Source organism: Netta rufina (genome assembly GCF_964035555.1).
Source record: "Netta rufina genome assembly, chromosome: 9".
Classification (NCBI taxonomy): Eukaryota; Metazoa; Chordata; class Aves; order Anseriformes; family Anatidae; genus Netta; species Netta rufina.
In genome coordinates this window covers 14627297-14641592 of record NC_140132.1, presented here as the reverse complement: position 1 = coordinate 14641592, position 14296 = coordinate 14627297, and the positions used below count along the sequence as shown (strand labels likewise).

The 14296-nt window shown below is 45.0% G+C and overlaps 1 protein-coding gene across 1 annotated transcript in view; it reads right to left on the bottom strand.

Moving 5' to 3' along the window:
• Positions 1-14296, bottom strand: part of ATP13A5 (ATPase 13A5) — a gene marked incomplete at both ends in the record, with an annotated part of 30886 nt that overhangs the window by 13092 nt on the left and 3498 nt on the right. The window contains 14 exons of the mRNA XM_084291830.1: positions 509-592; positions 1885-2035; positions 4490-4551; positions 4797-4985; positions 5216-5373; positions 5597-5767; positions 6390-6521; positions 7327-7399; positions 9708-9842; positions 11642-11711; positions 12263-12343; positions 12420-12490; positions 12698-12844; positions 13816-13989. Coding sequence (XP_084147956.1) covers positions 509-592; positions 1885-2035; positions 4490-4551; positions 4797-4985; positions 5216-5373; positions 5597-5767; positions 6390-6521; positions 7327-7399; positions 9708-9842; positions 11642-11711; positions 12263-12343; positions 12420-12490; positions 12698-12844; positions 13816-13989 — 1698 coding nt within the window. The remainder of the gene's footprint in view (positions 1-508; positions 593-1884; positions 2036-4489; positions 4552-4796; positions 4986-5215; positions 5374-5596; positions 5768-6389; positions 6522-7326; positions 7400-9707; positions 9843-11641; positions 11712-12262; positions 12344-12419; positions 12491-12697; positions 12845-13815; positions 13990-14296) is intronic.

Here is a 14296-nt window from a genome sequence, read left to right as displayed (position 1 = left end):
TGAGGCTGGTGAATCTGCCAGTGTGCTTGCACAGCCATTAGCAGCAGACTTGTTCATGCTCCTAGCTGCAGTGCCTAGACCTTAAAGTACCTCTTCCTGCAGATAAAGCCGTGCTTTAGATATTTTTCTAGATTGCAAGCTTTCTTTACAATGGTCTCCATTTAGACTGGTCATAAAACTTCATTGTGGCAGCAGGTTTATTGGGTGAGGAAGCAGAAGTCTGTATCTGTTATTAGTGTAAATAGCAGAGCTGGAAATGAGAGGGTTTTAGGCACAAGAGCCCTTCTGGAAGTGAAGCTCAGGGGCAGCTCCCTGAGTTTAATCAGAATCTGCTTTTCAGGTCCTCAGCTTCCAGGCACTCTGTTCACAGGAAAGATACACCACAGGACCAAGAGTGGAGGAAAGGCCTATTGCAGCCAGTCACCAGGTTAAATAGTGCATGTACTAGAAGCTTCACAAGCTGGATGTTGAAAGCACAGAATATTAATTCCCAGAAAGCCAGACTCACACTGCTGGCCTTTGGCCCCGGTCTAACAATGCAGGTGTGAAGAGCACCAGCCCCATCCTGAGACATGCTGGACTCTTCTATCTCCTGTACATGAAAAAAAAAAAAAAAAAAAAAAAAAAAAAAAGTTATTTCTGATGTTCCTTGTTTTGTATTTTTTGGCTTCACACCTGTCTGTTAAAAACAGGGATGGCAGCACATGACAGCATGTTTCCCCTTTGCTGTTGGCACCCAGCTGCTACAGTGTTTTGTTGTAATCTATGAGGTCTTTCTATCCATCATCACTGACAACCTCCCTGCAGCCCTGTCCTTAGCAGAAGCCTACAGGGCACTGCATCTTTAGACCTGATGAGAGCAAAAAACCTGTGTCAAATTTTGTTTTCTCTAAATCAAAGTCCCACAGAAATTTAATGTCATAGCAACAAAAGGAAGAGAGAACTAATCCCTATCTAGCTGGTTTTATCTTCCAGCCTCCTGCTTTAAAAGACTCTCACTGATGTTCTGTGCAGAAACTGAGTGGCAGTTTTAGGTGTAGGATGCTTTAGCCCTCCATCTTAGCTACTTTGTGTACTGCCAAGGCTCATTCCCCCTCATTGTTCCCTTCTGCTGTTGTGTGGCTCTGCTGCTGCTTGTCCTTCCACCAGCCCGATGCCTTCCCACAGTGCTTCTGCGAGAGCTGCATCTGTTTTATTTATTGATTAGAGTCTCCTGAGGAAAAGCTTGAAGGAGAAGAGATGATGGGGCAGTTAACTGCAGTGACCCCAGAGCCCTTCCAGGCTGGGATGGGGAGAAGCAGCACCTTTCCATCCCTGCCCCCCCAGCACAACCCTCCCCAGCGCTGCAGGTGCGCCCCAAGGCTCAGCCTCTTGCCCCCTCCCCAGCTGTCTCAGTCTTGCTGTTCATTCAGCCTTCGGCTCCAGCCCTGGCTTCTTCATAGGGATGTCCCTTTGCTAATCAGAGAGAACAGCCCTCAGCACAAGGGCACAGAAACCTGCCTTCATGCTTCCTCAGCTGGCCTGTGCTCTGTGTGTAGCCAGCAGCACAGTCTGAGCCCCTGCTTCCAGCAGCAAGGCTCCCCCTCTGCTTCGTTACAGTCCAACATTTACAAATCAAGTTAAGAGAGCAAACACAGGCATCCCTGAGTAAAATGATTGCTGGACTACAAAAAAAAAAAAAAAAAAAAAAAAAAACACAAACCAAAAAAAAAAAAAAACCACAGTTGTAGTGCTGCAAATCTGCCACGAGGTTAGTAGGGATAACAGCAAATTCCATCTGTTGTGACCAGGACTGAAAGGGTTTCCCCTACAGACATGCCTTGGAGCTTGGCCTTGACCCAGGGGCTGTGCTTTGGAGGTTGCAGAGGACACGAGTCACGTTACCCAGTGCGTGCCCTCAAACATTTTCAGGTCCAGTGGATCTCCTTGAATCTTCTTGTCCAAAACCACCAAGGAATGGCAGCTTGCCATGGCTCCACACACAGATCCCCAGGGCAGAGGAGTGCTAGATGGAAATTTGTGAATTTTCTGAAACCTGGTTAAAAGAAGAAGGTTAGTGGGACTGATAACAAGAAGGATGCAGAGAAACCCCCAGCTAGCACACACAGGTGCAGCTTTGCTGCATTTAGTGGTGCTGAACCCCAAAACAGCAAGCAACTTGCTGTCCTACCCTTCCTTCTGACAACAGCTCAGGGGCACTAAGGAGTCTAAACCGTTCCCAGTAATTAATTGTCATGAGTTCAGCTTGATGCAAAGTAACTGAGAAGGGAAGACAGAGGGGTGGTACAGGACTGCTTAGCAATTGCTGTTTGGTATTAGAGCAGAGAAGATGCTATCAGAAAAAAAAAAAACGACTTGCAGCAGAGACCTCTGAGGCATTTAGCAATATGGCCTTGGAGAGCGGAGGCTCCACTTCCACTGGTAGTTCTATCTGCAAACCCACAGACACCAGATGCTTGTCCCTCACCTTGGTTTTTAAAAATGGGTAAGCCAGACTTCTATTGAGTTACTTGAGGCACACTATTAAAGATCCATGTCCTGATTTATTTCTTTGGAAAGCCTTGAGATTTATTCCCTCTCTGGCCCTGCAGAGCATGTGTGCAGCTAGGCTGGCTGAAGGTTCTGTTATTTCACCGTGGAAGTTATTTCTCAGAGTCTTCTCACAGACATTTTTTCCTTCTAAGAAACTGGCTGGCTGACAAGCTGTGTCTGCCAGACCAGAACATAGCCCATTACCATTTAGGCTGACATGTTAAGGAGAAATTTAAATAATTTTTATTTACCTTTGATCACCACTAGCATCCCATTTCTGAAACAGGCACAGTGAAATGCATCTGGAAGCAAGCAGCATGACAGCTCGCAGTTCTATTAAAAGGAACAATGAATTCCAGGACCTGTCATCCCTCTGGGCCATCAGAGTCTGTTCTGTTTCCAGCAAATTATACCTTGTTCTCAGGCTGGTCATAATTGGCTTATTAATTAATTAATACTTGAGAGACACCGTGAAAATGCTAAACAATATAAAACCAACAAACATTTGTATCTTATTAAACATACAATAGGATATTTTGCAAGTGGAATGAAATTCCTTTACTGTCATTGCCTCACAGTATTCAGATTAGCTGACAGCTAGTCTTATAATGTGTTTAAGAATGTGAATATTTAAGAAAGAGTAATTATGTAAATACACTAATGAGATCAACACAGCCAGCAATAGCTCCTCCTTGCATTCTGGCAAGCCACCAGCACTGGTTCCCAGCTGGGCATAGATTTGACATGTCAGCAGAGACAGACTTGTGTTCTCACACCTCACGGAGTTCCTTATTACGAGGATTTATTCTGATATATGGGTCCAATTTTGCTCTGCTGCCCACATGAACAGACACTACCTGCAAGGCTACCTTGGTGGAAGTCCCTCTGGCATTTGCCTGCCTCCTGGGAGGCTCCCAGCCCATCCAACACCCACTGCTCAGCATGGCCTCCCTGAGGCACTGGATGGGCACCAAGAAGGGACCATGCTATCTGCCTGTGGTTTGGTCCTGCTGGAGGAGTATTTTATCGGTTGACACTTATTAATCTCTTCTCATTAATTTGCATCAGATAGCAATTTTCTCTCTATCCTTTGAGGAAGTATTGGGAATGTGATTTTTCTCCCGCAATGAATTCATCCTATCATTCATTATAGCATGATTATCTCTGTGGTGTTGAGGTATCTTATATATTAACAGCAACTAATGAAATCCAGAAGTAGATATGGGTGTGTGATTTGTCCTGGCCACTGAAAAAGATTAATATTTTGAGTTGGCATAACATGCAGGCTGCACAGCAGAGCTGAAGTCTGTTATTGTATTTTAATAATATGAATTAAATAGTATAATTCTGGATATAGTCAGGTTTAGTATTTGCATACTGGATATCTCTTGAGGCTTTCAGTGCTCCTTAGGCTTGGATTTGAGATGGAGCATGCCAGGGCTATGAGGGAGTCTGTAAGGACACCTAAGCTTTGCAGGTCTGATCTGTGGTCTCATGGATTTTTGCAGTGTTTACAGAAGGTAGGCGAGATTTGACAGGCACTGAAGATGGCAACACTTCATTTCAACAGAAGGAGCATTATCCTAACCCTTAAAGGATGAAAGGTTTATTGAACAGATTAAGAATATTTATTGAACTATGCTACGAATGACATAATTGAAAAGCTCTGTGCATATTCTCCAAATCCCCATGGGGTAATTAAAAGCACTCACACTGCTGTGGCTTCTGCCTTGAATTAGCAGCTGTGCTCACCACTACACAAGGCACTGTATTGGCAAGGAAGGAGCTGAGCAGAGGGCAGGGATCTTTAACCCCTGCCTCCCCCAAGTCCCCCACCTCTTGCTGCATGTTCTTTGCTGTCTCTCCCTATCCCATGCAACCACCCCCTGCCAATCTGACCGCTGGGCAATACCTCTGCACTGGAGATGGGTTCCCTCTAAAGGAATTCCTTCCTTACCAGCTTCCCTCAGAAGGGAGGACACCCCACAGGTCCAGTCCATCTTCTGTCAGTGTGCCTGTCTAAAATGAGATAAATGGTCATTACCCTTTTCCTGCCCACCTCTTCCCCTGACACATACCCAGGGCTCCTTCCTGGGCAGGGTAATGAAAGCCTCATGCTCCCAGTGTCACCCTGCCCCACAGGCACCTGCAGAGGATGTTTTCATGGGGGCAGGTGAGAGAAGACTGGGGAGAAATAAAAATAAGAGATAAAATAACCACTATGCATCCCCCAGCATCTTTGAGTGCCCCAGGAAGTGCCTTACTTTGTCAAAGCAAACAAGGTTGATCTGCCCACAGATATTAATCCTCTGCGGAGTGATGCAGAAAATCTTCTTTTTCTTCAGCCTCCTTTGGGCATAAACAGTGCCTGTGGTCAAGGCAGCGGGGATCGCGGGAGGCACAGCCACAGTGAGGAGGAGGAGGGCCATAGCCACTACTTCTGCCACCGGCTTCTGCAAGCAGCCAGAGCAACAGGCGGTGAGGTGGGGGCAACAGCCCCCTGGGGGTCCCTCCTGCCACAGAGCAACGCACCCCAAGGTCTGACCATGGATTTATTCTGCTTCTTTCTGTCCTGTCCCCGCATGCACACACTTCTGGCAGCAGCAGACTTGACTGCAGAAGCAGAAGATATTCCAGTGGCCTCGGAGCTGGTGCACAGCCTGGGAGCACTGCCTGTACTTACTTGGTGGTATGTGAACACACACACGGTATATATCAGTCCCAGCACGCCGATGGCGGAGAGGCCTATGATGAACTTGAAGGCATCTCTGTAGAGCTGGAAGTTCATGGGCTTGGGGTAGAGGATGGATCTCACCAGGTCACCTTTAGCGGTGTTGAACCCTGTGTGAAGACACGAGCCTTACATCACATTGGTGACAAAGCAGTGGCATGGTGAGCCAGCTCTGTCAGAAACGGATGGCACCACACAGGCGTCGGCCATCAGGTGGCAGCGAGGACCGCTTGGGTGTGGCGGAGCCACAAGAGTTACAAGGAGACACCAGCTCTCCCATCAGTCTCCCAGGAAGCCATTTGCCCCAGTCTGATCAAAAAACAGAGGACGTACCAGTTTGCAGCACCACGGCTTTCACTGGCCCTCTGCCAGTTGGCTTCGTCTGAATGACTTCAGTCCCACAGAAGAGGACGTGTCTCCGGTAGTCCTCCATGCTGTGGGTTTTCCAGGGCATCGGACTCTCCGTGAGAGGCAAGGGGGTTTTAGTGACTGGAATACTTTCACCTGAGAACAGCAGTGTGCAGCTTCACTTAAAGGAGATTTAAGAGTCTTATCAGATTGTGCATATTAAAAAATAACAGCGCCCTTTAGGTGCTTAAGCTTACCTGACTAATCAGCTTGCTTAAGTACTTACAGATGTGGATTTGTGGTGACAAGCCATTACAGTTTTCATGTCAGAGTCCATCTGATGGCTTCTCTGAGCATTTTCTGTCAATGGGCTTGGGACAAATTTCACCCCTGACCAAAGTTCAGGCCTTGCAGTGGCTCAGTGTTTGCTGTAATGCTGACTCATGTGCTCATACATGGCCTGCTTGAACCAAGCCACTGCAAGATCTGAATCCAAAAAGCCAGAAAACAAATATTCATTGTGTTTGAATATTTTCACTTTCTGCTCCTGACAGTATTTTAATCCTACTTTTGTGTACGTGTGGATAAGAAATACATATTACACAATGGCAGTGTTCAAAAGCCCAAGACAACTGTGAATTATTCAAGCCACAGTTTTCCCACCTCCTGCTGCAAACTATTCTAATGAATAGTAAACAATTTTCTGTCAGAACAGAGAGACATCTCCCTGACAGAGAACCTGCACAGGGTGTTAACATTTCAAACTCCAAGGCTGCACCTGTGAGCATCCCTTCATTCACAACGCAGCTCCCATCAATCAGGACAGCGTCACATGGGAGAGAGAGCTTTTTTCCATCTAAAAGAAACACATCTCCTGGGACTAAGTAACGAGACTCCAGCTCTTTGCAACCTGTAGAATAATATGAAAATGAACTTCATTTGTGCTCAAGTTCTGAGCAATAAAACACAAGTTTCAAAGCACACATAACATCACAAAACTTCTACACTGCATGATTTAAGACCAGTGCCTTTTAGAAATAAAACTGGCTGAAAAGCAATAGCACAAAGGTAAGCCTTTGTCTGAACGTCTTCCTCCAAGTAGGTGTCTGCAGTTTTACTGGCTTAGTGTCCACAAAATGCTGACCTCAAAAACCTATCTAAGGCCCTTACATCTCTCATCAACCCTAGAAATTGCATATCTGAGCACCTTTGGGAGGCAAAAATACTATAACCCCTATTTTATGGGCAAGGAACTGAGACACAGGGAAGGAAGCATGTACCTCAGTGGGAGCCATATATCCAGACTCATCGAGACTCATTCACAAGCTACTTGACAAACTTGTGAAAGTAGCCTATAGCAGGGCAGGGAAGCAGATCTCTGAAGGACAGAGTTGTTATCTGGTTGCTTGTTTGGGAAATTAAGTTTTCCAAGGTGTTCCCAACTCTCAACATAAATTACTGGGCTTGCCTGTATCTTTACAGATGCTGTAGATATCGGTGATAATGACACAGATGCATCATTACTGCATCGCATAGGCTGTTCCCGCAGATCTCACTGCCCTTCCCAGCTCACCTCCCTCTGCCCCATTCTCCCTGCAGCTTGCCCTTCACGTTTCGGTCATGGAAACCAAGAGGAGCTGTGCAATTCCAGATACATTTCAACACATCAGTTAATTACACAGGCCTGTGAGGAAAATGAGACTCAGATGACTCACCTTCACTCTTCATGCAGACTGTAACCTGGACTTTGTTATGCTCCTCAACAAGGTCATGCAGCTTAGTAGACTGCTGTTGATGGGAAAGCAATAGCAGCGTTGAAACACCAATGCTCAAGCTGAGCAGCATGTTACAATTCACTGATCATGTTAATATCATAGAAACTGAGCTCTGCCGAGTTATCCGGGGGAGTTTTCACATCTCTCTTTAGAAGTCAGGATGCTGATTCATGGTTACCCTGGAACAAGCTGCTGTGGGAACTTGGACCAAATTTTCAGTTTGATTTGACTCATGCTGCTGCACCTCCCTTGACTTTCATGGGGCTATCCCTGCTTCATAACAGATCAAGTCTCCTCAGCCGCAACACTGTTACCTGCAGCCCCTTAGTAAAGGGCTTCTTTTTGCTCAAGTCTTATCCATGCTAGGAGGCTTCCAACGAAACCACCCAGTTGTAAAGACTGCCATTACAACACTGCCATTGCAAGAAGAAAAATTCTAATTTGACTAGGTGTCTGTGCTTTGCATGTTTTTGCAATCTAATTCAGACAATTATGTACCCTGAGATAATGATGAAGTCAGCTGTCATTGCAAGACCATTAGAGAGAATGTGCTATCTTGATTTAGAAGTTGCAATTGAAAAAAAAATAATAATAATCCCCAAGTGTGGATTTCTTCATTAGCATTGTTCTTGTGAGGATGTCAAACCAGTTTGAAGAATATCCGGAGGCCCCAAACATTGTATTTCATCCTGCCAAAGTTATCAGTCGCACAATAAAACTGGTCTTGCCAAGAAAAGCTGAACGGACTGTATCTGTTCTTGGTGCTCTGCAATACCAGGGCACGACATCACCACTTCAGGGATAAAGGTACTCTTAAAGGGATGCAAGTGCTTGTTCAACACGGGAGTGCTATTCATCCTACATGACACATACAGATCTTAGCCTGAGATACAGAAATGGTATTCATGGCCAACACACCTGCGCTGGCAAGAGCCCCAGCTATTCACAAAGTGCTCGCTGAGACCGGCATGAGGCTGGAACAAGGCAGCAATACAAGCATGCCCTTGGCAGAGAGGGTGAGTGGTGCATGGAGTGCCATGTCAGCAGAGCACTGCAGTGAGCACATGCTGCCCAAAGGCCCTCAAGCCCAGGGAGCTATGCAGGAGCATGCTGTGCGCCCCAGCAGCCCATGGAAAAGAAGGGTCAGTTCAGCCTACAGGCAACTCTCCAAAAGACAAATCATTACCTCCCCCAGGCAGCATTTCGCAGAGCAGCCTGCTGTATGCCTGGCTCAAGAAGCTGTTCCCAGGGCTGAATCTGGCCCCTGACCAGTCATTTAGTGCAGGAAGACTGGTTTGAGCAGTGCCTTTGGAGGCAACATGAGCTATGCCTGACTTTGAAGCAGCACACAAGTGCTCGGGCTGGCTTTGAGCAGGACTTCCAGTGCCATGCACCCCATGGCTGCCTTCCCATCACCCCAGCACCACCTCCACCATGTCACTCTGTCCATGGGAGCTGCGCTCCTCAGCACTGTCCTATAACCTCTGCATTCTTCCTTCAGATTAGCAAAACATTCACCAGGACTCAGGAATCCCCAGACCCTTTCTGCTTTTAAATATTGCATTCCCCTGTATTGTCAAGAAGTAAAGTCCAGAACAAACTAAAATGTTGCCTACTGGACTTCTGCTCTTACCACTTCCCTTTTTTCTGTATTTTCATTTGTATAGTTTCTCTCTTCTTCCTTATCACACCTTTTTACCATGTGATTTTTGCCTTCCTTGTTTATTTAAAGTGAGCTCAGGGACTAAGGAAGCAGTTTCCAAGTGCCCCGTGAGTGTTCTGCCCTTCCAGCAGGCACCTCACCTGCCTGAATGCGGAGACTCAATGGCCTGCAGCCACTGTGTAAGGCTCACCTTGATCTATGTTCCTCTGCCACAGAGGCTGAAGCTTCCAGCCATCACATGAGTGCTTTAGGTCAAAAGGTGAATGAGCTGAGACTACTAGAAAATGCTTCTAAGGAGCAGTATTTGTGACAGAAGTGTTGAACAAATTTGAGAATTAAAAAAAAAAAAAAAAGTAATGCTTCTTTTTGCTGTTAAGACCTTAAGGGAAGTCAAGTCTCCTGAAATTACAGTAGGAACCAGACTCATGGGTACAGTCCACCCTCTTAAAGCCCTATGAATCCCACGTGTCAGGACTTCAATCCTCTTTAATTCTTGGGAAGATCAAGACCACCGGGTCTGAACCTTTTACTCCTCTGTAGTAACAAATCTGCAGCAATACATCAGAATACAGAGTAATAACAAATAACCAGAAAAAGCACAGAAATAGCTACTTATTGTGGCTGTGATGAAGTTGCTATCAGGCTGCATGGCACTCACCTGTCGAAGGTCATACACAGTTAGGCCCACAGAAATGATCGACAGGACTATGATAGCCACCGAATATTCAATGTAGCCTTGGCTCAGCCACAGTGTGAGGGTGAAGGCTTGGAATACATAGAAGGGGTTTAAAATCTGCAAACATAAATGCAACAGCTGTCAGGGGATGAACGTAACACTGGGCAGCAGAGATTGGGTGTAGGAAGAAGGGAGAACATTTCATTACTATGTCTAGGAGTCTTCAGCACCAACTTGAAGGATTGTTTTGCCATCACAAGACAATGTTTTCATGGTGGTTTTAGAGCATTAATAGCCCCCATCTCTGAGTTTACCAGCTTACATGTAACTCATGGTATTTGTAATTAAAAGCTGTTGCTAACCAGTAACTGTGCAGCAGCAACTAGGATGGCAACTTAAAGTCAGACTTAAGGGACTTTTAGTCAGTTGGTTTCTCACTGTAGCTGTCTAACAAAGGTGACCTTAACATTGTTGATTCTAAGTAATCTCTACACAGATGGGAGAGAAAGAGGGAAGAAGACTGAACCTCAGTAATTGCCTTTAATGCATTGTGATGTAAGAACGTCAGTGTGGATATATTTATTTACAAGAAGGAAAATCTCAGAAAAAAATAAGGGTCTGTGGGGCTATCAGTCTCAGACTACAGATAAATTGGAGGCTTGATTTTCTCTCACTTTCATGCTTTTGGCTGCTCTGCATTCTGACAGTTCTACAATACTAGTCATTCACTTGAATGCATTATGCTAAACCAGGCAACAAGCCCCACTGAAATTCAACTCAGAATATAATTGTGGTTATTGTGGTATCTAACTAACAACAAAAGAGTTAGATTAAATTTTTCAGAGAATTGCCCACTATGCAGTATGTCTGAAGGAGTGACAGACTTCTCTGTAGAACTGATATAACTAAAATAGCCACCGAAAGAGCTGTCTGCATAAGGATTAGAACTGAATTATTCATCTGATAAATTTGGTCCCTCGATGAAAATTTAATGCACTCTTCAACATTCACTAGGACAAAGAGCCAGACACTAAATCAGGATGCCAGTCTTCAACCACTGATGCTGTATCTGGACTGAAATACCACCAGCTTACGAGGACCACTCTGCCTTCAGGCACCACCATCAATATTTCAATCACGAAGCTTCAGACTTGAATGGAAGTGCAAAGTTCAGATTAAATAAACTTTTTTAGAGTGCTACACTGGAGTTCTCTTCAAGACCATCTCCAGAGGGCACTGAAAAGTTGGTGATATGAAATCCAACCAATTTCAGGGGCCCTGGAGCTTTTTAATGTATTTTGTGGGGTTTCAAAAAACTCCTCTTAAAGTTCAGAAATGTGCTGACACATCCTAGCTTGGAGCCCCATCACTCATAGCTCTTTTCTATTTTAGAAATACTGACGTGGTATCCATAGTCCATTAACGTGAACACTGATAGCATGATATCCTGTATGCAAAGCCTTTGCATACAGGTTGGAAAAAATATATGTCCACCATTTCTGTATGCAAACTCAGCCAGTAACCATCCACATGTCTCTCCTCTTATTCACAAGACGAGTTAGTTTTCTCCTCTGTGGAAGAAGGATAGTCCTGCAGGATGTCCTTACTGACATAGAAAACATGTGCCTTGCCTCTATGCCATAGGAGAAAAGGAAGTTGCTAGGTGAATAAAGCAATTACAAGAATTTTGCACGTTTTAAGCACACTCCTGATTTACACTGCTGTGGAGGCCACAAGCCCAGCAGCAGAATTTCTTATGTTTTATCTTTTAGTAGTCCAAATGTAGTATAAAGGAGGTTCACCAACTTTCCTGTTTCATGCCTATGAAGCATTAACTGCTCCATCCCAGAGTGCCCAGGCAAGGTCTCAAAACCACTTCATACCTGTCCTACCCAACCCCAGTCAGACTTACTGACCTCTTTAAAAAGCAGCTTCCAAATGGGGCGAATTTCAACTTCAATGGCATTAGGCCCACACACCAGCTGCCTGTAGGAAGGGAGAGAAGAGTTCCCCACATCATAGCTTAGTCACACAGGTAAGACTTCATGCAGAAAGCTGTGTGCCCAAATAACATTAACAATTATCTAAACAGGTAACTCCTGGGGACACAGTTGGCTGAGCAGGACAAATAAATCTGTCAAGAAGCTATTGTATCTGAGAGGATTTTACCCAGAGGCAGAAGTTTGGTATTTTCTTGTTGAAAAGATTGTCAGTTTGCTGCTAAGCCCCATGATGAACTCTCTGGAGGGCTTTTAAGGAGATGCTGGCAAGGTAAGCCAGTCAAGGCTTGCTGTGCCCTGAACCCAAGCTGGAACTGGTGGTGTTTTCCCCAGACTTACTTTGGCATCACTCAGAACACAAAAAGCCCAATAAGGTGTGGGGGATAATGATTTTGCACCTTCCTGAATGCCACCCATGCAGTTTGCACTGCCTTACTACTACGGTGAGTAGCAAAACCTCACGTGAAATTAATATAGAGAATTAATAGGTCATACGGTCATAATTAGCTCAGGTATCAACTTATATGTAGACTGTACCTGATCTTCTGGTCTTCCTTTGTCAGGCCAGCTCCAAACTTGTTGTGTATGCTGTGACATGTATTGCTGTCTTCTAATGATCTGGGTGAACAGAAGAGAGTTCACAAAGGGGACTCTCTCACTACAAAGGATTTTATAACAGGTTGCTGACACTCACCCAACTTTCTTGAACTGTTTTACAGAAAAGTCCCAAATGTAACGGATTTTCTGCACCTGTATACATCTCACCTGCAAGATCAAACAGCAGAAATTCCTTTTGACTTTCAGGGAAAACCACCTCACTATGTTACAGAAACAGTTCCCCTTGTCTTAGGAGAAAGCTTCAGCTTATGAAAACAGGACTTGCAGGAAGATGCTGACAGAGCATTTTGGGGAGCCTCCAGGTGCCTTGACTCATTAGTTCACCCATCATCTTCCTGCCATGTTTCTTCTTACCTTTAATTGTGGCTTCTTTACAGCTCTGTTTATAACAGAGTCTTTGTCAGCTACGAGAGGACATTCTGAAGTACTGCCATCAGGCAGTGCCAATGCAGACAAATCAATCCAGGTCACCTTCTTCCGGGTGTATCTCTGAAACTCATCCTAGAGAAATAGAGTCCAGTTTACTGACAACCCCAAATGTTGCCTGAGATAATGTTTCCTGACTCTGAGAAGTACATATGAGATTCCCAGAGACCAGCAGCACTATGGCATCATTGCAGTCATAGCAAATGTAAGCCCATAGCAACAGGGATGCTGGGTACTGGTGCTTTAGCACTGATCAGTAAAGCATTTTGAAGTCAATCACACAGTCATCTCCATTTGCTGTGATTCATGCTTTGGAGGAATTTCAGAGGAGATGAAACCGAGCCAGATGTGCTTCAATAGCTACTGGGTGGATATTCAAACTATGGACCAGACTAGAGCTAGCTAGAAGCAAAAGCTTTCTGAAATATTTTTAGTGTGGACATTGAATCCTCAGCACCAGCTACTGTGCTCTGCAGATCTCCTATAATGCTGTGTTACTTGTGTTACATCCACAGCCAAAAGCAACTCAGCTTTACTGTTACAGATGCACTTGTCAGACTGAATTGTCCTTTAATCACTTTAGTCTCATCTAACTAGTTACAATAAGCAATAGATTACTCTTTTAGTGGTTTGAGTGTATTTATATTAGGGATATCATTGCAATATTGGCCATTAAATGTTTTAAGTATTTGCTCTGATAGAATTGTGTTAGGTTTTACTTCACAGTGATGGAGTCCCAGAATACAACTAATGCCTAAAATCTAGCTCTCCAAAAGCTATCTCCTCAACATTCTCTGATAACTTCAAAGCACAAAGGTTACTAGCAGGATGGTCCCTCCTGCAAAGGCAGTTGGCTCTACCTCTTGTATACAGAGGATGGGAAGAGGCAGAGCTGCACTGAAGCTTGACTCATCCCTGCCCCTACATTTCCAAACGTGGAGAGTGTTATTAGCCTGCTGCATCATGCAGGCACAGAACAACAAGCTGCCCCATTTGGGAAAACAAAAGGCTCTGCAAACAGCAGTAAGGCATGAGGGTGAACCTACGGTGGTTCTGAGCAGAACTACGTCTGCCTCTTCCAAGCTGCAGGGGATGCAGTTTGCCCACACGTCCCATTCTGGCTTCCAGTAGAACAGCAGCAGCACAGCCCCACAGGACAAGATGTATCCAGCAATGCACAAGGCCTTGCGGCAACGTTGGGTTTTGTAGCCAAAAATCTCCTGTACAGCAAAGAGAAAGCATTCTTTGTTAACAAGCTTGACCTTGTCATTTGTTCATCGGAAAGCCCGAGCTTATTGAAAAGAAATGCTGGTGACTGAGTCCCTCATAGCAGCCTGAGGTCATTTTAGGAAATTAGAGTTTGATGATTGACATGGCATAGTTAAGCACACAGAGCTGCTAGGAGGAGGAGGATGCCAGGCTGCTGCCGACAGAGGAGTGGTCTAATGTCAGCTCTCCCAGGATTTCTGAGAAACTCTGGTCTGGAGCTTTTACCATCAAGACTGGTCACAGTAACATGTCTTTCTG